At 40.4% G+C, this 24,368-nt stretch overlaps 1 protein-coding gene across 1 annotated transcript; it reads right to left on the bottom strand.

Annotated features, from left to right (window-relative positions):
- Window positions 1-2,900: 2,900 nt before the first annotated feature.
- NPS (neuropeptide S) lies at window positions 2,901-8,485 on the bottom strand. Its single transcript, XM_076338143.1, has 3 exons — window positions 8,433-8,485; window positions 5,443-5,524; window positions 2,901-3,110 (listed from the first exon to the last, which is right to left on the bottom strand). The coding sequence occupies exons 1-3, from the start codon at window positions 8,483-8,485 to the stop codon at window positions 2,901-2,903; spliced, it is 345 nt and encodes a 114-aa protein (XP_076194258.1).
- Between the last annotated feature and the right edge of the window lie 15,883 nt (window positions 8,486-24,368).

The raw sequence follows: 24,368 nt of genomic DNA, 5'->3' as shown, positions 1-24,368 counted from the left end.
CTCCAAACTTGTTTATCCTTTCTCTTTCTCTTAGGTTAGCCAGGAAAAATAGTAAAGAAAGTCAACAAAATATCTTTTCACAGAGTCATGAATCCCTGTTCTCCAGAAAGGAATATAATTCATTGCAGCACATTAATTATGCTGTAGGCTAGCATTCCTATAGTCATTCCTATTGTCCTCTTTGCACTGAAAAAAGACATCTAATGTCGTGTTTCCAGTTTCTGTCAGCATAAAAATTAATGTGCTCAGCAATGGCACCTTTAGATCCTTATTTTCTGACAGAGATCACTAAGGTTACTCTCTGTTCTTTCCAAAATAAAGCCACCTTTAACGTTCAGAAAAGAGTTTAGCATTTCATGTCAAAGGCAGCATAAGCGCCGTGAATCTTCAGTGGGTGGTGATGGCAAGATCAGGCCACCAGTGACAGAACTACTTCTGTAAGTCAGCTGGATAATCTACGTTTTCCAGGCTTGCTTGGTGTGATTTAGGTAAGTGCAAGACTTACGGCTCTTGGTGGCCTCCTGGTACCATCTTTTTTGTATATGCATATCCCTCAAGGTGGAGTGGCTTGTCAGGCAATGACTAAGTCATAAATAATGGGTTTTTTCCTGTAGCCAAGAAACTATTTTTCTTGTGGCCCATACTTTCAAAAAAAGGGGATGAAGGTCTGTGCAAGCAGGATACCAGCTCTCCATCCCTTCTGAACATACCCTGCTCAAAGACAATTGCCAAATCACTAAATGAGTTGGTAATACACCTGCACAATAAATGAAAAGGAAGAGGCTGATTTTCAAAGCTACACATATATCTCTGTTGGCTTACAGACAACATTGTTTATCATAGGTTACCAAGGCAGAAATGTATTTGATTATGTAGAAAAAAGTTAACTAAAATGGATGTGAAAGCCCAAGACAAAGATAAATCTGGACTTGTTTCAGTTTTTTCTTTCCTGAAAAATAAGTTGGGTGGTGATATGAGCTGTAAGGAGCGGGCCAGAGCCACTCCAGGTAGCTGCACTGCGACAAAACACCTCCACCTCACTGAATACAGATGTGCACAGATGCAGAATACACACATTATGCTTGCACAAGGGCATAATTAAATCCATGTTACTTTTTTTTGCTTAAGTACTGTTGGGACCCTGCACTCAGGACCTGTGTTTAGCAGGTCAATATCTCTTGGCAGCACTTAGCCGCATGCTCAGCAGTCACAGGCCAGGAGTCATTCCTAGCCCTTCAGTTTCACGTGGCCAAAAGCATTAAAATGCTGCTTCTTGGGCAGTTCTGGACAGAGCTGGAAAGTGTTTGAGTTGGAAAATTGCATTTTCAGGACATCTGCCATGGCTTAAATCACAGCAGCCAAGAATGAAACAGGGCGAATGCCCTGCTGCAGTGAAACTCCTGCGTGCCACCATGTTTGCTGGCCTGGGCTTCCTCCCATCCAGACATTACACGAGTCAGAGTGCATAAGAACAATAATTCCCTAGCATTTCCTTATACATTTTTAAAGGTCTCTAGGTCTCACTTGACTAAGAGCTGCAAGAGCTAAGCAACCTAGACACGAATGGTACCCAAAAGGAGTGTAAGTGTTTAAGCAGCTTTAAAAAATACGATGCTTTAAACATTTCAGCGTGGACAAATGCAGGCAGGAGTGTGCTTGATCTCCTTGAATCAGCCAGAAATTAGCCAGCTGCAGCCCAGAAAGCCAGTATCACACTAGCACAGCTCCGTGCTCGAGTCACTTTTCTCCATGGGCTCAGGGGTGCAAGACACAGGAATGGGCATCATGGAGGGGATGATGCCAACTGGCCTTATTCTAGGTTTAATGATGATCTTCTGGGTTATGATATTTAATAGGGAAATATTAGAAAGCATCCATATACTGATTTATTATTATCTTAGCTTTGAATTCAAAATGCATTGCACACATGCTTTGCAACATTTTCAAGCCAACGTCACAGCTTGTTACACTGCATTTGGAGGAAACAGCCACAAGGTAAAATTCACACATATGTAACTCAGCAGATGACCTTTCCTACACACCACATTTACGTATTTTCAGACCAAATGACTTTTTTTTTTTCACAGGAAATTAAAAAAACCCCATTGTTAATTACTGTGCCACAACTGTAGCAGATGAGCAGAAACTGCATTTGGCACATTTCATCAGATGTGTGTTGCCTATGTAAGTCAATTAATTGAGGCAAAGGGAGCTGCACTGATACCCTGCCTTAGAGTGATTTCCCAGAACTCTTCTGGAAGTGAGATGACACATCTCAAGAGATTATTTCCTGCTAAAGTCATTTTAAATAACTATATTAAAAAGAAACTAGAAGTTACAAGTAGGGCCTGATTCTGTCTTTCACTAATGGCCCTTCATATCTTTGGAAATCTGAAATGAAATGTAGTTTAAATCTGTATTAAAATTGCCAGAGCAGTTGTCTTCAAGTGAATGTGATTTGGGGCAGGAAAGTACAGTCATGCCCTGCCTTGCTGGTGGGTTTGCCTCTACGGCAGAGAGGATGGATGTCAGGAATAATCCTGTCAGTCATCCCGACAGGCTGCATGCACACATTTATTCAAAGCACAGGACTATTTTTGTATTAATCAACAGCAAGCTGATTAAATCTGTAGCTTTTCAAAGAAGGGGAATTAACCAAATGAAAACATTCATTTCAACACAAAACTTTATGATACTGTAACTTTGGAAATAAAGCCTTTTCTGAGCAATTCCATCTGCTCTACTTGGCTTGTGCTCTTTGAAATAAACATCTGTTTACATGATGAAGACATGGGTACATTTGTCTCTGTTGGTTTTACCATAGAAAAGCATTAAGATGATTTTAAGCGTAAAGTTAAACATCAGATGCTAAAATTGAGAGTATTGTTTTGAACATTTGTTTATGATTTTGCTCTTCGAAAGGAAGTTTTTTTAATTCCTGATCCAACACCATTGCGAAAGGACCTTTTATTGAAAGGCATCTCCAGGTAAGGCTTTAAAAAAGCCAGTTCTTCATTCCTGCCCACTGTGGCTAAGCAGTTATTCAGCAGGACGAGGCAGTAATCAGATTTTCCATACAGCTGGCAATTCAAATAAAAAGGATTGCTGCTCTGAAGATAAAAAAAAAGGAGAAAAAGAGAGAGATAAGAAAAGGTAAAATCATGGATTTGTGTATTTATCAGGACTTGTTCAGTATAAAAAGCAAAGCAGAAACACAAAAAAAGTCATGCTTAGAATGACAAGGATGAACTGTTATTTGCTAAGGATTTATTATATTCAAAATCAGATTTTTTCGTAGCTTTCTAGAAAACGTAACTGTGGTATTTCTGATATAAAATACTGATACTGTTACAATTATGTTTACAGTATGAAATGAATTGCCTTCCGTGATGTTGACCAGTTGTGACATGTAACACAGTTTCCCTAGAGTAGCATGCATGTGTCTTGCTGTAAAATGAGATTTTTTTCAGTTAACAATGAAGGAGCATCTTGTTATCACTTGTGTGAAGTCATGTAGTTTAAATGACAGGTAAGAGAAAATGAAAATACCTGTAAAGCAGAAATCTGGGGGAGGAAGCTTTCTAGTAGTTATGACTAGTTATGACTAAGTTTAATAATGACAAAATAGTAATGGGAATTTTTAAAAGTCTGGGTTAAAATCCATATAGGTTTATGTACACATTCCTTTTCCTTGCACTTTACAGTATAAAAATGTAAACTACATTTTAAAAGTTTTACAGATTTAAATTGCATTTAAATTAACGTTGAATTTAAGAGGAAACATTTCCTGGCATGTCTATAGTTGTTCTGTGCACCTTTCACCATATCATGATTTGGTGAATCATGATTCACCAGCTTGCTGATTATCTATCTAAATGAAATACTCTGCCATCATTTCTAAAGCTGTCTATATTGCACTCTTGCTTGGGAAAGCATGGTTGCATGCAAAACCATGGAGTTAACACCTGCCTTCACTGGAACTTATGGTAAAATTGCCATTAGCTTTACTAAGATTAGTTTTAATTCAGTATGCTATTACTTTTATTAATACTGTTTAGTACTTAACATTTTTTCTGTTCTGTGTGTATAAAAGGTAGACTAATGATTCTTTCTGCAAGCAAGAGCATGCACCAAGTCTGAGCCACTGAGCAGGCACGCTGCTCACTAACCACCCAGCCTTCTTCTGCCACTGACTGTGTTTTTTTTCCCCAGATTGAAGTTTCTCCCTAACAAGAAGAAATACTTTCTGCAAGAAACACAGAGACAGAGAAATTTCCCTTTGAATTTTTAGCTGCTATCTCACAACCTATATAGGGACTTATACTCCTGAATAAATGACTATTATTTTGACAGGCAAGATATTCATTGAAATAATTAAACTCGTTTTACCTATTATATCATTGCCATAAAGAGAGCCATTAAGAAATGTGGATAGTCAGATCAAGCTGTGTCCAAACTATCCGTGATCAGAAATGAAAGATGACTCAGCATTTACAGAAGTAAAACAGAGAGAGGAACTGGGCGATGGATAGATTAAGGCAAATGGGAACTTCAAATCAATAAAATAAACACCTGCACGAGTAGCCACCATTTCTGCTAGTGATAGATCACCTTAATGAAAAGATAATGATGCAAAACACATCAGAGGAAACAAGGAAACCTGAACCATGGCTCCAGGAGCTGATTTTACAGCAATAAGGAACAGGGAGTCTAAAGAAGACTTTGTCCAAAGCAGGAAAATTGAACATCATCAGAAATAAAATATCTCATTCCGTGTTGGCAAAGTCTTAAATTTTGTATGCATAGTTTGACCAGCAATCTGTCATGGTAACCTGATCTAGATCAGAAACTGAAAGGATATTAGCATTATTTAAGTAACCTGCTCACTTCAGTTTTATAGGCTGTTCTACTTTCTTTCATAGTTCAATCGCATTTGTATTACTGATTCTATGCAATAATTTTCCACAACTTTATATAAGAATTTCTCCTTTACCTACATACTAACAGTGACAAATAAATTTACTGGTTTATAAACTAGCTAGCAATAAGTGAAATTAATACATATATCTTATTGTACCTATTTGATATAGACAAGGAATTTAGATGAAATAGAGAGGAGATCGATGTTTTTCTCTTTTCCATACAATATTTCAACTTCAGCAAAAGCTCCCCACACTCTGCATTAAATATGCAATAGATTTCTCACATGATTATTTTAGAGGCTTGCATATTTTATTAGTAACTAAAGCAAAAATTGAGCTATACTCCAGGAAAATTAGGTAATAATATTTAACTAATAACTTTAATACAGGAAACTTCTTTCATTTTATAAAAAAACCCAACAACAAAGAAACAAGCAAACAAGAAAAATCATTTAAATAAAATAGCTATTTAAAAGAAATGAAGCATCTAATCTTCAAGTAAGTAGGGAGCATGACTTACCGTGGAAGGGACAACTGGGTAACCTGAACACACAAATGTCGTTGAGATCCAAAGAATGAAAACAAAGTTTAACCTGCATAGACTTCAAAGAAAAACTGAAATCAGTTAAAATTTAAAACAAAACCAAGCAAAACTACATGCATACACATAAACGCACAAACGGTATATTTTCTCCATATACAATCTGCAGTGTCTTTACCTGATCATTTTTTACTCAGGAGTGTGTAGGTATGTACATGCAGTTATACTACCAAATTCTTCACATATCCTTCCAGTTCTTTCTTAGATGATCATTTTATACCAGAGTTCAGGAGTGAAAATGTCATCAAAGCTGATTTTATTATGACTAATTGGTCCTTGTTTGGCCTTTTCTTCTTGTTAAATGGGAAAATGGCAAGAACACATATTCAGCTGCCATTATGAAACTACCAACTGATTTCATTTAAAGTGTTCCATTAAAATGTCTCTCAGGCGGGTTTACTGTTAAGTCTGTATCATCATAGCAAATATGGTCAAAGGTCTAAAGATTTCAAAAACACATTTCAAGAATTTTTTACCACTTCAAAACATATCATATTAAGACCTTGTAAAGCCTGGCTGCAAGGGAAAAACAGTAAAAGTGCACTTTAAGTAGAAAGTTCCTCAAAGTTATGATACTTAGAGCAGCTACAATACGTAGAACAATATGTTACTATCTCTCTCTCTCTCTCTCTCTCTTTTTCTCCCCCCCCCTTTTTTTTTTACATATTTAGTTTTTAATGCACCCAATTTTTAAGTGTTTTTCTTAGACCTTAAGTCCTTTGGACATTCATTTCTTCTCTTGCATGCAGACATATCTTAGCCTATGTTAAGTTTATTCAATCAAATCTTCTGTAGAATTAATAAATTCTGTTAATCTCTATCAATGTAGCAAATGTCTAAGAGCATAATTTTTTACTGCAACAAATTTAATTGCACAATATTTAATTTAATTGTGCAACATTTTAGGGGATCCTGTGGTTCATTTATACAGAGTACTGTAAAAGCAGTAGGAGTCCCACAAAGTCTCTGAATGTTAGACCGTACAGGCAAGGGAATGCTGAAAAACATTAAATTAACTTTTTTTTTCTTCAAATGAAAATGCTAAGGATCTTTTTTTGACAGTCACCCAGTGTTAGACATGCATGCCAGTGACTCAGCAGCCTCAAACATTGCATTTCCTTCAGTGTTTACACTGAAAAATCAACGTACAAGGGCTCCAGAAGGGAACTCTGTGTGAGTCTTCAGGGAGACCTGAGCTGTTATAAATTACGGCAACTTTAACTGGAACATTCAGTCTCCTCATGTAGATGCATTTATTTCCAGAAGGTAGAAAGCAGTAAGGCCTTCAGATAAGGCCAGAAGAAATACAGTGGCATGTAAGAGCCTTCAACACTTTCTATAGAAAAATTCATAATTTGATCTCAGATTGTGGTTGAATATTTTTTCATCATCACTGTACATGCTGGTGCTGATCATGTCAGTGGTTGATATAATCCAATGACTCTTAAATTACTTTAAAAAAGTATGTGTTTGTAGTTGCTGGTAAAGTACTTCAGGATTCTTCCGGACCAACAGGACTATAGAAATATAAGATGAAATGAGCCTCATTTAAACACCACAGTAAGCAATCCATTTATAAAAACCGTCAAGAGAACATTTGACTATTTGCATATTCAGTATGTGTCCTCTTATTCAGAGAGAAAATCCTTTCGTTTGAATTGAACACCCCGTTCCGACTCGTACAGGACCTCCAACTCCAACTGATAAGTGGATTAGCCCATGTTTCTGCTGCAATGAAAAGCACGTCGTGTTGGATTCTGCTTGAGCGTAGTTTAGCATCAGCTTTCATTGTATCTGCATTTAGTTTAACTCCATTTTAATACAAAATTAACCTTCACATAACATTATTTGTGGAAGATGAGGGACAAGAACAGCCTTGTTCAGGATTTCTAGGTTCAATGTGGAGCTTGTACCTTAGACAATCCAGGTAACCTTTGGTGCATTATTGACTTAGTTTTTTTAAATCATGAGTTGTTTGAGTCCCTGGTGACCTCCCATTGTGCCTGGTCAGTACCTCCTATGCTTACCATTATCACATCCCTTTAAAACAGTGGATTTGGCCACATTTCTAGCTCATAAGCTTTGGACATGAGAGGTGCCCAGAGCCTTTCTCTGTAGGCATCTTCAGCATAAGCAGGTGGTGAGAGAACAACCAAGTGAGGCCACCAAGCAGCTCCCAGGGGATGCCAAGGAGATGGCCATGCAGGCCCGGAGAGGAGGAAGCTTTGTGGTGCCTGGAGCAAAGCAGCAGATTACAGAAACTTCGAACAACATAGAAAGACAGTTCTTGTGTGACTTTCCAAGGAAGGACAAAAAGATGATCAAATACGCTCTTTAAGGATGTTTCACGCAGCAGGTGAGAAAGGGAAAGAGGCTCATATGGCAGCAAATGTCCCAAACGCTTTGCAAAACCAATCGCATCTGGTCTGAACATTAGGAAGAAAATAATGGTTAACCTGAGGGTTTGCATGTATTTCATTCATGCTCGTATTATAAATGCTCACAGTAAGATCTTTCTTAACAAAATTCTTTAGCCTGCTTTCTGTTTCCAATTCTGCCTAAAAGTCACCTCTGACAGACTGTGGTCCTTAGGATCTGACTCTATGAGGAGACAGGCAAGTAATGTTTGGGTTTTCCCCCCACAAAATCCAAGAGCAGATTCCACCTTTTCAAAGGCTTTGACCAGCTGAGCAACCACAAACTGTTTTCAAACGAGGCACATGCAGATTGCAGTTAGGTGGGTATGAGTTATTGGGACATCACCACCCCAGAAGTGGGCTCAAGGGGTTTGTCCACCTCTGAGACACACGGAAGTGGTATTATCTGAACAGAATGAAGATTCAAGCTCTCACATTTGCTTCTCATTTCTTTGAGTTTATTTTTTCTAGCTATTCGGGATGCAGTTTAACACACCACAACTGTGATTTGCATGCATAAAGTGTATATGGAGATTTAGATACATTCAAGATATTCCCACTTCAGGTTTGGATGGATCAGGTTTAACAGAACAAGTGGCACTTGACATTTCTGTCTTCTACTCTGTCTGCAGAGCACCCAGTCTGAGGCCTTGCTCCCAGGTAAGGTTCACTGGCAGGTATCATAGGTCATATGAATCATTAAGAACCATAATAAAAATTCCCAGCATCCATAAAGTTTGCATTTTATGAGAATAAATTAGCAGCAATATCTTCCACTTTCCTGCAAAGCCAACAACATCACCTCTTCCCTCCAGCTTTGTTAAAGGAATAGTGTATTGCACTTCGTTGCTGCTCTTGTTTGGTTCCCCACAAAAAACATATGAAACGCAACACAAAGCTTGCTGATAAGCCTATCGAGCCTTGCAACTTAATAAGGTTAATAGGCCTATAAGTTTAAGAACATGATATTTCCCTCCTCCATCACAGTAGTAAATCTAAAGTGTTTAAACTGGCATTGTGTGCCTTTGCTAAGGGATCAAAATAATAAAAATGAAAACATACACCAAAGACTGTCTGTATGGTCCATTGGTATAACCCCAAACATTGTAAAACCATAGCAGGTTAGTGGTCTGGATAAAGGCAAGGTGCTAAATCTCGTTGTTTCCCTCTAGGATGTTCACAGTGAAATCTCAGAATGGATTTTTTTCACACAGCTGCCTGGATATTTTGCTCCCAGCTCAAAGTTTTTTTGCTTTCAAGAACCACAAGAAACATCTTGATCAACCACAAGAAACATCTTGATCAACATCAAGAAACCAAAGAGCCAGGATGGTTTGCTTTGAGATCATAGCAAGGTGCAAAATGGAAATTAATCATACTCACAGCCTATAAACCTGTTTCTGACTCAGTGATAATAGAAAATCCCAGCACGACACAAAGACAGAAGGAAAACAGAGTCAGAAAGCAGGTTTATTCCTTCAGTCGTTACTGCTGTGTTCTCACTACCAGCAAGGGGATGCAACCAAACCCTTCGCTTGCACCACTGAGATCTCATCTACAGAGGCACAAAGGAGCTAAAAAGTTGCTGTAGATGCACACTTGACTATTTCTGTGCATTTCCCTGCCATGATTGTTTCCCCTTAAACTTGGTTACTATCCAGAAAAAGCATGTCCCTGGCTGACAGGGGTAAGGGGTTATAAGGCCAAATGGTGCAGCTGGGGGAAGGAAACAGCTCTTGCCTCCCCTCCTGCCCTCAGATATTTGACTGGGCAGTGACTGACCATCTCCAATCGTTCCATGAACACGCGGCACTCAGGCCTGTGGGCTCGAGCCTGTCCTCTGTGTGATTTACTTTGCTCCTGCGCCGCCAAGGTGTTTGCACAGAAGTGCTCTCTGTGGAGGATGCGATAGGCTCATCAAAGGTCAGGTGTATATTTTCTGAGTCCATCGAGGCCTACATTGGCTGCTGTGGATAAACAGCTCTATGTTCCTGTTTCAACTTCAGAAGTTCTCCAGAAGGAGAGACACATTTGTTGAATTTCATTTTGCTTGCTAACACTGCCACCGGCAGAGCGAAGTCCTGCGAGTGATACACTGCTCGAGCTCCTTGATGACGGGGATGGCTCCTACACTGAGCCGTGGCACGGCAGCCCTCACTTAAAAGATGCATGACTCCTTTTTAAAAAATAATTTTCAATGCAATTCCACTCAGAATCATTCTCCTCTAAGCCTGCATTAGCGATGGTTAAGGCTCCAGCAATGCACCTTCTGACGCACAGGTTTGATCTACGAGGAGAAAAAGAAAATCAGAAAGGCATTAAAGCAAGAAGCAGCACTGCCACTCCTGCCTCCCACTCTGTAATGGCATTTTGGTTGGCTTGCTTTGCCTGGACAGATACTCAGCAGCTAGGAGGTGTGCAGAAAGCAAGCAGTGTTAGACTATGTAAGGAGCAGGGTGTAAGATTTGAGGACCTACAGATAACATGAACCTCGGGGTCTGGGTTGCCACCCAATTTTGAAACATTTCTGCATCATGGGAGCTGTGCATGTCACTGTCACAGCAAAGGGGATAAAGGTGCAGTCTGATCCCCCACACCAGAAGTAGAAATTAGCTTTGAAGTCATGTTTTCAATCCTACCTCAGACAGGAATTGTCGGCTGTGTCATAGTCACCATCCTCAGGATTTTAAAGTCTAAATCATCATCTATAATTATATATATTCTTTTTCCTGGTTACAGTCAATGTACACAGAGACCATGTGGGCAGAGACAGCATGAGTTTCCTTATCTGGGTCTGCCAGTCCCACTCCCTGGCACGGGGCAGAGCTGCTGATTGCGTCAAATTGTGCAGTGATGTAAAACCTGAGTCTGTGATACCAAACATCATCATCTCCCACAGTCTGCAGCTCATGGCACCTTACAGGCCCTCTGCCAAGTGCACAAATGTCCACGCAACTGCTGATGCTACCACATTCCTGCTATATTCTATGGGAAATGACAAGAATAATGCTTTTGGCAAAAACATGGCAGAAAATATTTCCCATTTATAGATGCTCTTGCATTTTTGTCAGATTCTTTAGCATGCCTTCAGAAAAACAATCTGCATGAAGTACAACATGAAAAACAAGCTCTCATTATTCTCTATGCACCACCACCAAATGTTAAAGGCATTTGATAATTTATCTGAAGAAAAAACAAAAAGCAGAGCAGACAAAACTTGCTCAACCCATTAAGGGGAGACTCAGCAACCGAAAAGTGGTGGTAATTAACATTTTTGCTATGCTTATTTGTGCATGCCAACATAATTTATGCATTCAGAAATTTCTCAGATAGATCCTACAGGAAGTTGCTGCCTAAGAAAAGATGTCAGTGCTGAGCTAAAAAGACACCTGTCAAAGCTGAAACCCAATTTCTGTTCAGATGCAACAAAGATCTCGATGATCTGAGAAAGCCTGAATAGTGATTGAAGTAGAAGCAAGAAAGAGAAAAGAGCCTAGATAGACAAGAAAAGGCGAAGTTTTTTGAGGAGAGCGAGGAGAAAAGGATGTAGGAAAGTCTGATGTAACTGAAGAAGAAGAGATGAAACTTTAAAGGGATCAAACTTTAAAGGAGTCAAAGAAAGCTAACATAAATAGCATAAATAGTTTGGAATAGACAGAAAGAGTTGGGTGGCTTTGAAGGGCATAATTTTTTAAATATGTTATTGCACTCTATCCCAGGGTTCTCCAGTGGATAAGGCTAAGAAAGACAAGGAAAAGGTATCTGATATTTTTCATTATGCTAAGATGCCAACAGAATATTCTGGCTCAAGCAAGTTTGCGTATTTTCGTCCTTAGAATCTCAGTTCAAAACCATTTTTTCTGCTCACTAAGTCCTTGAGATGTCATACCAACAAGTGCTATGTCATTTGGGAATGGAAAAAAAGGAGCAACGTAGGGCAAAAGTTAGTCACAGTAGCACAGCTAACCCAATGAAACAATTACGGTTGGGAGGTGAAAAGTGGGACACAAACCTGCAGACCTGTAGCAACTGCAAGGTCAGTGAGGATGCCAAATGTTCATCAGGACACTCACCATCTACAGACTGGACAGAAAGGCATGAATTGCTCACACCTGAGCAGGTTTTTATTGCAATCTGGAGTTACCTTCAGGGTGGAAAACAGGTCAGCTGGATGCAAAACATCTGTCAACAGTCTCATTTCATCTACAAACAGTCCTGGTCTGATCAGCCAGGAGAGAAGCAAAGTTACCTCTTGCTTGGCACAAAATTATGAGAAAATATCCAAATCACAACTCAGAGGTGGCTCATTTCCTTCTGAACAGGCAACATTTGCGAGGGAGAAATCTCAGCTGTTCCACAGATAGGCTCTTGGCATTTCTGTAGAAGGGTAAGATGCCAGTTTAATTTTGTGACACGAGACCTAAAGTACCTTCAGGAAATAAGTGGTTACATCTGGAACAGCAGTCATCATTTGTAGGAGGTGAAAGGACACACCTTTTTTTCTCCAAAATGCAGAGCATTTTCCATCAGTTCTTCGTGCTCTTTTAACTCACTGCTATTTTCTTTCTACTTGTCTGTGCCACTTAAATAAACAAGGATATTGCAGCCTTTTTAAAGGAGCCGTCCTTTTCCACAAAAGCCTTTTGATAGGAAGGGTCTTCTCCGTAATGACCTACTAAACAGAAATCAAATAGGCACTGAACCCTAGAGCAAGCTTCACATTGTGAATATACCCGTGCTTTCAAATTTGCTGGTAGGAAGATAAAATCAAACTACAAGTCTGCCTTGCTCTACAGGCAGCTGAGACACAGATGGTACCCAGGTATCGGGTACTGCTCGGTACCTTTGGTACTCCATGAGTGACAGCAAGGAGCTTCACTACCTTGCGAAATGCCAGCACTGGCTCATTACTTGGTGACTATTGTTGCTTATAAAGGTCCTCAAGTAGGAGAGAAGTAATGTTGACGTCATACAATTCCGTGCCCAAGCTGACATACCTTTTGTCTGAACATAAGCTACCGAGAGGCCTGATTTCCCCTCATGTTCTCCTCCTCTTATAAAAGGCTTCATCCGAAAATATCACATGCCAAAAGACAGAAGAAGTTTTGGTTTTCTCACTGAAAACCTGTTGCAGCTGACTGGATTTTTCTTGCTCTGTGCAAGCATTTCTTCATACTTTATTATGTTTTAGCGCATGATATAACTCCTCAGGAAGTTATATCTGCCTCCCTTATTCTTCTATTACCTGCATTAATACCTAGTTTACAAACCTCATCTCTCTCCCTGTCTCCACCTTGTGAATTCCCCTTTTAGCATCAGGGGCTTCAGGTTTTTCTCCAATCCATACCCCTTCCCACAGCTGCTAGCTTTGGAGGTAATCAACTGCAATGCTTAATCAAGAATACAGATTACTATGAATAAACACAAAATCCAATATTAGGAAAGCTAATATAACCTCACTCTCCAGGGAATAGGAAAGCCCAGAAATGCTGAGAATCAGGATTGTTCTCTGTGGACAGGACAGTGGATATACTCTAGCTACTTACTACAGAGTTTCATTGCTCCAGTCTCACAGGAAAAGCATTGCAGCCACAGTACATGAAAAGGCCCAGCTCTCCATTCAGCTTGACACTATATAGACTGCCATAAGCAAACATGTAGTCCACAAAAACCCCTGTGACTCTTTCTTCCTTCCAAAGAGCCTGCCTGCTGACAACTAGTTCTTTCATTTGAGCAGTAAAAGTTCATGCTTTTAAACCCAATTCCCATCACATAAGTACACTGAAAAAATTACATGATGGACTTCAATATTGCACTTTTCAATAAACACTGAGCAAATTCCAGCTGTGAAGAGTGAAGATAGACAGTGTATAAGTTTCAAAGGGGCTGAGGGCCTCTTTTTAAAAGCAAGAAGCACTGGGAGCTGAAGGACTCGACTGTGCAGCAGCAAGGAGCACACCTGAATTAACACTCCATGGAAGCACCACATGTATCACTCGCCTGGTCCTCAATGCTGAATAATCATGTGAGTATGGTGGGACCCAAGCTGTCTCAGTGGGGTTTATGGGCGTAGGGACCATGCCCTGGGGACAAGGTAATGCTTCTCCTGGTGCTGCAGTGAACATCGTCTCCACTAGCTCATGGATCTCTGCACAGGGCTCCAGTGCCCAGTGTGGGCCTGCCCTTCATCATTACTTCATGAGATCTGAGATGCTCCAGACGAGTACAACAAATTATGAATGAGCAATTAAGAAAGCAAAGCTCACACAGTTCCCAGTCTCTTTACCACAGCAGGAACAACAAGACCATATTACATATAAGAGATCCCTTGAAACTCAGATAACCCTACAGTTCTCTGCCTTGCCAAATTTCATAATATCAGTGTCATCTAAGCCAACAAGGCAGGAGTTAAAATACTCTGACTCAACTCATTGCAGGCTTCTGATGTAAGGACAGAGTCTTAACATGTGCTCTTTGAAAGTGTTGAAGCTTGTGGCCTTAGGGCATGTGTACACTGTGGGCATACCAAGCTAGCTCAGATACTGATAACTGCGCCTCAAAGACGTGACCAAGAGGCACAACCCAAAGATTTCCCATTTCCCTGGAACAATTCACAGTTCAGCCCTACTGTGGTTTCTTGGTGTGCATCTCAGAGTCAACGTGTGAGTTTTCAGTGCCAAATTACACACTATGTTCTTAAGCCACATCAAATTGCTTTACAGTCCCTGTAGTTCACAAGCTGTAAGCTGCCTATTTCTGTTCCAAATGTCAGAGGTAGGAAACACACAGCCTGATAACTTTGAATTTCCCAGGGCTATTTTCTAACCTACAACCTCTCCCAAAGCCCCGCTGACACATTTGGGGTGGCGTAGCATAAATAGGGGCTGGGGATGAATTTTGAAGAAGAGCACACCATGTTCATGCAGACTTCATGTTCTCCACTATCCTTCTGAGGTCAGTCCCATTTTCTGCAAGAATGAATGCAGTACAAGAACAAAATGCATTTACTATTTTTTTTTCCTCTGCATAAAGTGATCTTTTGATTCTCCCCTTCCTAATTTTAGCTATATGGATTTTTTGTCTCTTGTATCGCTAATATTTCTCTTTAGAAAGGGGAAGTTCCTGGTTCACCTGTCCATCTCGGGACCCTGAGCAGCATGTTTCACTGTGTTCACAGAAGCTGTCATCCATCCATTCAATCCTCGCTGTCAGGTTGTGACCGGGCTATGTATCTTTCCAAACTGAGCAGTCAAATACTCTTTATTCTGGACAATACCAGACCCATGAATGACCTTAACTTCAAGAGGAAATATCCAAACCTCATCCAAACCATATTTGCTTTTTTAACCTCCAGAAAACATGGCAAGGCACATTTGCTGATTGCAGGCTCTCTAGCGTGAAGAGAAGCTGGCCAGGCAAGCCCTGCACCCTGCTGTGGATGAAGATGTTACAGTTGCCTGGGAAACCGCTCCATGGGATCACTAAGATGTATTCTATATATTTGCCTTCAGATACAAGATTATCACCTTGTCTATAAGCAGCGTCAGGAGAAAATCCTGACACCGGGTAAACTTAGACTGTAACCTGCAGAAGTCAATTAACTCTTTCATGGTATTAGCTGAAATTTCAGAGAGCTAAACCCAATATAAAATGCCTCATTGTCCAACATCAACCAAATCTTCCCTGAAACAGTAAGGGTGGGTTACAGTTAAAGCATCTCATTCCTCAGCAAAGGTCATGAGGTTTAAATCCTCTGGTATGTTATTAGCAGTTGAAAGAACTGGCTGAGGTCAGACAAAGGATCTATAATCAAAGGAGATGGGATTATTCAAGGACTGAGAGTATTTATTTAGAGTCAATACTTGCAAATTTGGATTTTTTTTCTATTTTAATAAAGAATACACTGAATACTAACAGAAGGAGCACTGGTAGCCATCAGGTAGCCACAAACCAGCCACAGGTGGATGGTGGAGTACAGCCTCTGTTTGCACTTTCTCATAGTAATGAGCAATTCAGGACTTGTGCTTAACCAAGAAGTTAGAGCTCTGCCACATTCCTTTCCCAAGGAAAAGGTTAGAGACATTGCACACAAAACCCCACAGACATTATGGTGAAGAAATTCCAGTAAGAGCTGACAAATGCTATTTTGGGGGAAAACAGGTTTAACAGCAAGCAGGAAGGAGTAAGGACTTAAGGTTAGATGACATTTTATTACAACATAACAAACGAACAAGCCAAAACAGGACTGTGCTGTGTCTAAATATGGTGGGGGTATGAGACTAGTTTTAGAGGAGAAAGAACAATAAAGAAGAACAGAATATTGCTCAAAATTTTCTATTTCTGGCAGCAGTTTAAACAAAGAATCCAGTAAAATTTCACTGCTTGCTTACCTTCAATCAAAAAACAACACTATGCTTTAATTTCTCCTGTGGGTGTAGTCAGCTCTCAAGTTAAAATCCAGGCTTAATATCTTCTACTCACAATTTAGGTCACGGGCTGAGAAGCGACATAGGAAATAGAGAGAAATTTCAAGCTTTGCAATAGATGCTAAAACTCCATCCTGTGGTCAAGGCTCCCAGGGCATCAACTGCACACGCTCCTCTGCTCTGAAAGAGCCAAGTCTTGCAGCCAAAAAGAGAGGCTGAAATCCCTACAGGATTTAAAACCCGAGTTGCCAGGCCTTTGCTAGGGTCTGTCTTCAATCTCTGAGGCTGCTCGACCGGCTAAGGTCAGCAAAGAATCTGTTCTGCTCTTAACTCTGAATGCCTCGTACCCTGTGGGCAGCTTAAAAAGCTGCAGAAGAAAGCGAGGTGCAGAGTTTGGAGCAGCACGACAGCACCCAGGAGCGCTCCGCTCACAGCTTTGCTCTTGTGCAAGGGTCAAAAAGGAGCGAATGGGAACGTTAAAGGAATCATTGGGAACATGCAGTTCACATGCCTGGAAAATGGAAGAAAAAAAGTGGCTAAATAGCAGATTGCAATAGTACCAGTTTGGGAGCATCTTGGGCTTTTTTTTTCTAGTCTTTGGCTAGCGTTCCAGTCCTTCCCTTAAAAAATACCCACAAAACAAAACACCCTTCCACTCTTGTCTCTGTTACACAAATTGCGGGGTTATGTTCAGTATGCCAGCTGTGGTACTGTATATCATTGGAATTACATACACTGTTATCATTCATTGCTGTGTGACTTTCTACTGTTTATTATGTTCATACTCATATAAACATAATTACATTGCACAAGGCTATAAACTCCACATGCTGGAGGATGTAAGTATCTTTCTTCTTGTATTTATTAAATTGTGTTTATACACTTTCTCACTTATTTATATTGCATCTTTCTTGTTAAATATAACAACAAAATATAATTGAGTCTTCCATTCCTAATTTTTTTTATTGCTAAAATATACATGCATAAATTGTTGTACATCAGAAAATCATCTGGAGTCTTAGATGAATAGAGCAGTGTTGTAAGGCAGACCTGTGTTTTTTACTAGGTCACCATCAGGCCTGTGCAGAGATTGTTCTGTCCAGCTAACAGAACATGCTGCTAAAAAAAAGTCAGGTCCTTCAAAACTGCACAAACAAAATTAAACCTCCAGGAAATTGCATGCAATTGATTCCTAATACATATTTTAAGTGTAACTGCTTCTATTTTTTTTAGTATTTCAGCTCTGGCTTGATTTGACTGAGGTTTTCACTGCGTGATGTTTCAGGAGAAAATGTTAGAAATAATTAGTCACATCAGAGGCAAAGATGCCATACTATTTTAGTTTACATCCCATGATACTGTGGAGAACGCAGGATTTTGTGCTCCATTACCAACCAACCTCTCTGCATGGAAAGGAAAGGAAAGGGAAGGGAAGGGAAGGGAAGGGAAGGGAAGGGAAGGGAAGGGAAGGGAAGGGAAGGGAAGGGAAGGGAAGGGAAGGGAAGGGAAGGGAAGGGAAGGGAAGGGAAGGGAAGGGAAGGGAAGGGAAGGGAAGGGAAGGGAAGGGAAGGGAAGGAAAGGAAAGGAAAGGAAAGGAAAGGAAAGGAAAGGAAAGGAAAGGAAAGGAAAGGAAAGGAAAGGAAAGGAAAGGAAAGGAAAGGAAAGGAAAGGAAAGGAAAGGAAAGGAAAGGAAAGGAAAGGAAAGGAAAGGAAAGGAAAGGAAAGGAAAGGAAAGGAAAGGAAAGGAAAGGAAAGGAAAGGAAAGGAAAGGAAAGGAAATTCTACTTTGCACATTTTCTTCTGGTTTTAGTATTAATTTTTAGTAAGTTTAGTAAGCGTAGTGCCAGTCTGACACCAGTCAGCAGAGGCTGATGAAGCAGCTGCCAGACTTTGCTGCCAGTGTGCTCGACAGTGAACCAAAGGGACGACTTCCAGGGGTTGGGATGGCAATTCCGACATCCATGCTCTGACAACTCCTTGGCCTCGCAGCAAGAGCTGCCAATAAGGCTGTCAAATTAGCACTTAGTGAGACGGTGTCTTGTGACGTGGACTTCTTTCCTGTAGGTGAGAAAACCTGTTTCAGGCTGGGCATCAAAGAGCCGCTATTGACAAAGCCTGGAGAGCTGTATTAGCCACCTGGATGGAGGGAATCGATATCCAGCAACCAGTGCCTGGAGATATCCAACCTGCTCTAGAGGCTCATTTTAAAAACAAATACAGCTTCAAGATATTATCATGACGCACGATTGCCAATGATGCCACCTAACCAACTCATATCCTGTAGGTATTTTTTTGTCATCTGTTTATAAAGGCACTCCAAACAAACCACTTAGCACCACTGGCCACTGCCAAAGCAGCTGCAAGGGGAACCTACACTACTTCTGGTCATACTGCAAAATCATTGCACCAGGAGTACAGTCAGAGCTGAGCCCAGCTATTCACTTTTACCTTCTTTTCTCCTGAAGGCAAAAGCTGAAATACCCTCCAGGATCTCCATGCCACCGGTAGACAAGATCTCACCAGAAAGCTCTGTGAAAACAGTTTTCCAATGCAAAGGAGAAAATTACTGTTTCCCCAGGAGTACCATATCCCATGTCAAAGAGTAAAAAAACAAAAAAAACCTGTGACCTGGGACAGAAGTTCTTTAGCTTCACTATGAATATTTTGTGATGAAGCTTAGCAAGTAAATGAACTGAATGTCAAGTAACCAGATAAAAGGCTTTCACATATTGTTGGACAAGCCATAGGGTTTTTTTTTTATAACCACGTTTTCTTCTCAGCCTTTCTGCAAATAAACTTCCCTACACATTTGTCAGGGAGAGTGAGGCAATGAAACATAAGGCAATAATGAAGAAGCAATCTGTGCTGATTTCCAGGCAGCCAAGGTTATCAGGTCAAAGACATCAGGAGTTTCTGGAGAGAATTCTGGATGCTGGTTAAAAACCCTAAAAAGTCACAGGTTTCCTTTACATCACATCCGTTGCTCCCCTCTCCTGTTCTACTGCACATAAAGCAGAAAAATGCCTGGACTGAAACATCCTTGGAAAAATAATGGTGATGCTACTGCCCTGGGGGATGATGATGGAAAACTTTGTGTGTTCCTTTGTCTGCCTTTGCCCATGGAAAAATCCATCAATAATTAAGACTTCAGAACTTTATACAATTATTGTATTCTGTGTTAAGTGAAACATAGGAATTGATATTTATTGTGCACATCATAATCCTGTGTTTAGCCCCAAAAAGGATTTAAGTTCGATAGCCAGAGAGACCATATGTCAACAAACATATGGGCTATGTATGTTACAGACATATTATGAAGCAGATTATTTTGTGAAATAGCTGAGAGCTTCAGGAATTTTTGGAAATGCCTGAAAACAGTATGCAATTGTAAATGAAGTGCCTAAATTATTTGAGATTATAATTTCAAACAGGGTTTCTATATTATAGAGTCCTTTGTACTTGCTTTTAAGACTGTGATTTATCTTGCACTCTATAATTTATTTTGCAATAGTACATATCTCTTAGCAGAGCCTACATTTATTTTCACAATTAGGATCATTGTAATCTTTTGATTTTGTTTGTAACGTTTGCATCTGTTTACTTGAAATTTCTTTGAGCCAGTACAACTATATTTTATACAGCCCTGTCCTGCAGTGGCAGAGAACTGGAAAAACACTCTCACAAAGACTTCAGCTCATCAGTTTTAACAGCAAGATATCCTCAGAGAACCAATTTGAACTTATTCCTAGAATAGGTCCCATGAAGGACTCCATTTGTCTGCAGCAAGCAGGTATTGACCATTCCTATCTGTCTCTAATGCAATGCCTCTGACCATAGAAATGGGGATGGACATGTTTTCTGCCTGAGATTTCAGCTAGAAAAGTACGTATTAAAGTGATTACCTCGGAAAGCACAGTTTTTCAGTCTTCCTCCAGTTTTCTTCTGGAACAGGCAGTAGACAGCTTCTGGCACGCAAGTACGGGGTGGGAGCTCATGACTTTTGAGGTGATGTTTAGTTGGCTGCAGGTTCAATGATGATGGAAAATCCTAGGTTTTCAGTAGTGGTGGTAGTAATCTGGACTTTCACTGCCAATCAAATAATTTAAGAGAAATGATTACAATGAGAAAGTCAATTAGGAAAAGCATTGATACAGAAAAACATCCTCAGATGAGAAGTAAAGGGTACTTTGTCCCAAACTCAGGTAAAGCATGTGGCAGTGACGTTCTTTTAAATATTTGCATCAGCTTGGTTTACATTTCTTTGTGCAGCTTGTCATTATCAACAGCCTGAGCATGGTACTGTGCAGAATACACTAATTCCAACTAAAAAGAATGCACAAGAATGCAAAAAACCCCCACAATGGTGCAAAAGGATGTCCATAAAGATAGATTTCAAAATATATCAGTAACAATAACATCAATTATTTTAGGAAGCGCTGGAAAATGGAGGCATTTCACACCATGACTGAATGAAATAGTCAAATAGCACAACACACTACCTGCAATGACAGTCATAAAGTGTTCACAACTTTTAATTACTTTGCCATATGCCTGCTTTCACAACATGTTTTCAATGAAGTCGGCTATACAAAAGCCTGAAGATATACAAAAGTCTGTGGCCCTTCACAGACACGAAAATGAGACTTCCAGTCAGCTTTCCATGAGCTGAGAACTATTGCCAGCTCTTTGCTGTAGTAACAGGAATTTGTCTAGAAGTGTCGAAAGGTCTTTATTGCTGTCTGTAGACATCTCCCAAGTCAATTCACACAGCAAACAAGGAAGAAGTGGAGAAACAAGAAGGCAGAGACTGCAACACAATATTTCAACCCTTCCAGTATTAAATTCTGAGACGCAGAGAACAATGAGGACAGAAATGATGGATGAAATAAGTGGGTTTATGTCAGAGGCGTTATCAGGAAAAGCTAATATCTGTTTTGTGCTGCAGTTAATGATCAAGAGCATATTAGCATGTGAGAGTGAGTTAAGTTGCAAATGCCCTAAAACCACCTTGCGACGGAAATGATGTGGCAGAGTAATGAAACCAGTGGTGCCAAGGCTGGAGCGATGCCTGCAGCCACCGAGGCCATGCGGGGAGCAGTGGTTCATCACGGCAGCCTGCAAAGGGCAGCACCCTGCAACCCAGGAGGGATGAGGTTTCGCTGCCAGCTGATGAAGTCTTGTCCTGGTACTGTTGTTATTAATTATCTCAGTGCAGCGTGCCTGGGCATCCCAATCAGGTATGAGGACCGGGCTGCACGTCGCGTTATAAGAAATAAGAAAAAGTGTCCTTAGCTGTACCTGATTTTTTTGGAGGATAGCTTAAGCCGTTCCTGTAAGCACACACTCCTGAGAAAGGACCTGTCAAAAAACAGGTGTCCCCAGAAATGAAGCACTGCATGAACATTGATCATAATGATAATTATTTTGCAGTTTGAAGAGGAATGTTTTTAACATCAGACAACTGTGGATAATGGTCCTTTTCCTGCCAGTTTTCACCAAAGGTCTCAACAATCCCAATGTAGCTCATGTCTGTGTGACAAGATCTCCCTTCCTGGGAGACATTTCTCAGTAGCAATGAGTGAAATGCCACGGGACATAGTGAATGAAAACAGAGAAGGAACTAGATCTCACTGAAGAGATAGATCTTCTTCATCCAGATGTCAGACAGCAAGAAGCCCAGTCAGTCAAAATTACGTGGTTGTTTTTATAAATGGGTTTCTGCACCCAGCAAAGCTTCCTCTCCTGATGCTTGCATGATGGACCCACCACCTCTCCTTCCATCTTGAATATTAGCAGCCCTCCTCCAGGACAGCTCACCTTTTTGTGCTAAAGTGTCTGTGCTTTACAACTCTCCAGTAATTTTTTTCCCGACTGGAAAATGCTTTCCCATAGCTCCCTATTTTTTCTAGGGTAGCATTCAGGTCCAAAACCACTAGAAATGGGTATGGGGTAGAAAACTCCAATTCCTTTTTTTTTTTTTTCCATTATCCTGCTTTCCCTCTGCAATCAGTAGCTCTACCTGGGCCATCACCTGCCTTCATACCAGCTTCTCTCAAGGGGGCACAGGTCTGTTGTGCTGGAGCAGACACCAAAGTGCTTCATGGATTATTGAAGGGACAGCTGGTCTTGGAGCGAGCTCTGCTCGGTCCCACCAGTGCTGTCGAGGGTTTTCTCTAGCTGCGGTGGTGTGCTGCTGCCTGCCACAGGAGTGCAGATGCAAACAGTAATTTCTAAATGTGTTTAGACTGAGTAAACCACGTGCCTCCTGACATGGACTATTTTGCTTCCTCTCGGCCCCTATCTACAGATCCTTACGCCCAGGTGGTGCCTGCATGCTCAGACCCTGGGCCACTCTGGGACCACTGAAGCCGCTTTAATACGTACCATTAGTTTCAAGGTGGTGGAAAAGAGTGAGGATTTTAGGTGACACCAGCAATGGTTATGAAATGTAACAGCTGAAATGCCCTTTCCCTGCCTCTACCAGAGCAGTTACAGTCACTGGTTTTCAGACATAACATACAAAAGTGGTATTTTTGCAGTTCTGGGGCAGGCAGATCTGAGATATGCATGAGCAGTTAATGCATCAGAGAGAGAGAGAGCGCGCAAGATCACTTTGAGCCAGGTTTTTCTCCCACTGAGGTTAATGCGAAAACTTCTTCTGATTTCAGTCATGTAGAGTTGAAGCACGCAGGTGGTATTTACCCAGTGTATTAATGAGAGATTGCACAAGCGTGTCTTCTGACTGCGTTCAAAATTGCGTGGCAAACTATGTCAGGAGCATCAGCTTGCAGGGCTGTGACATTAAAAACAATGCAAACGATACCAAAAGCAAAATGAAAGTAGTTCATGTGTACTAACAGTCTGGGAGAGCAAAAACAGTATGAAAAACCTTAAATGTCTCTGGGTTTAAAACACTGGTAGCGACAGTGCATATATAACCTTTTACTTTGATTTCCAGAAAGACACGATTGGTCCTTATGAGTGGGTGTTGAGGAAGAAACATGCTTTGGGGATGCAGCCTGAAACGTGACAATTGGTCAGAGCTGCTTCATTACTTAAGACAGATTATATTTGTTTATATAAAGGTCTAAGTGAAATTTTGTCTCTGCAAGCTGAGTCAAGTGCTACTCAACAGGTTCCTGATCTCTTCAGTAAGTGGAGCAAGCAGTCCATGTGACACAGACAAATGTGAGGTGCAGTGCAGGCAGAGTATAAAACTGATCAAATGGAGTGCAAAATGAAGAAAACAGAACTAAAATAAATCTTGAGGCTACTATCTGGGCAAAATGTCTCTAAAGTGAAAAGCTTCAAAAATGCTGGGATGCAGTACATAGCTCAGGATGGGACTATTCAGAATGTGATAACTCATGGCGTTGCCATTAATATCAAAGCATGCTCATGCAATAGCAATGTGCAGGCACAGGTATAAATATTTTGGGGGGAATATTTTAACATTTTGCTACGCAGGGTGAAGGTTTCTAAAACATTCATTGAGCTAAGACAGCGTGGTCTCATTTTCAGAACTAGACTAATTATTTACATATGATAAATAACTCACTGCTCTCTAAATCCTTCCTAATAAATAAATAAGGAGCCTTGAAAAAAAGGATTATTTTCATGTAGCTAGAGAAAGGCGTTTTGATTCCTTATGGCTTTTTTGAAGGTCTTTAGATCGTCCTTTAAATTTGCTCCTCGTGTTCCAGGAGCAAAGATCACTGTCAGGTTTGATGCTGCCCTGGAGAAAGCCACAGAGATAGTATTTTCAACTTTGTATGCAATTTAAGAGCCAATCTGAAGATTCAAAATTACTTTAATACTCCTAACTAATCAAGACATAGTATACATAGGTTAAAATTGAAATAGATCTACACTTCCTAGGAAAGCATGTATCAATGCATATCCTAAAAAGAAGACGATACCAAAAAGAAAAAGCAGAAAGGAAAGAATATGAAAAATAACAGTGACACCCCCTCTCCCAGAACTTGAAAGTCAGAAATTCAGA

The sequence above is a fragment of the Aptenodytes patagonicus genome, chromosome 5 (assembly GCF_965638725.1).
Source record: "Aptenodytes patagonicus chromosome 5, bAptPat1.pri.cur, whole genome shotgun sequence".
Lineage (NCBI taxonomy): Eukaryota > Metazoa > Chordata > Aves > Sphenisciformes > Spheniscidae > Aptenodytes > Aptenodytes patagonicus.
The sequence above is the reverse complement of the archived record's forward strand: the minus strand, read 5'-3'. Positions and strand labels throughout refer to the sequence as shown.

What these genes read in the sequence shown, in the direction of transcription:
- NPS (XM_076338143.1), bottom strand. Translation starts at nt 8,485, where the DNA reads ATGTATCTAAATCTCCATATACACTTTATGCATGCAAATCACAGTTGT. An exon ending in GCAAATCACAGTTGTGGTGT is followed by an intron (nt 5,525 to 8,432) that starts GTTAAACTGCAT and finishes TTTTCTTTGAAG; the next exon opens with TCTATGCAGGTTAAACTTTG. An exon ending in ACCCAGTTGTCCCTTCCACG is followed by an intron (nt 3,111 to 5,442) that starts GTAAGTCATGCT and finishes TTTTATCTTCAG; the next exon opens with AGCAGCAATCCTTTTTATTT.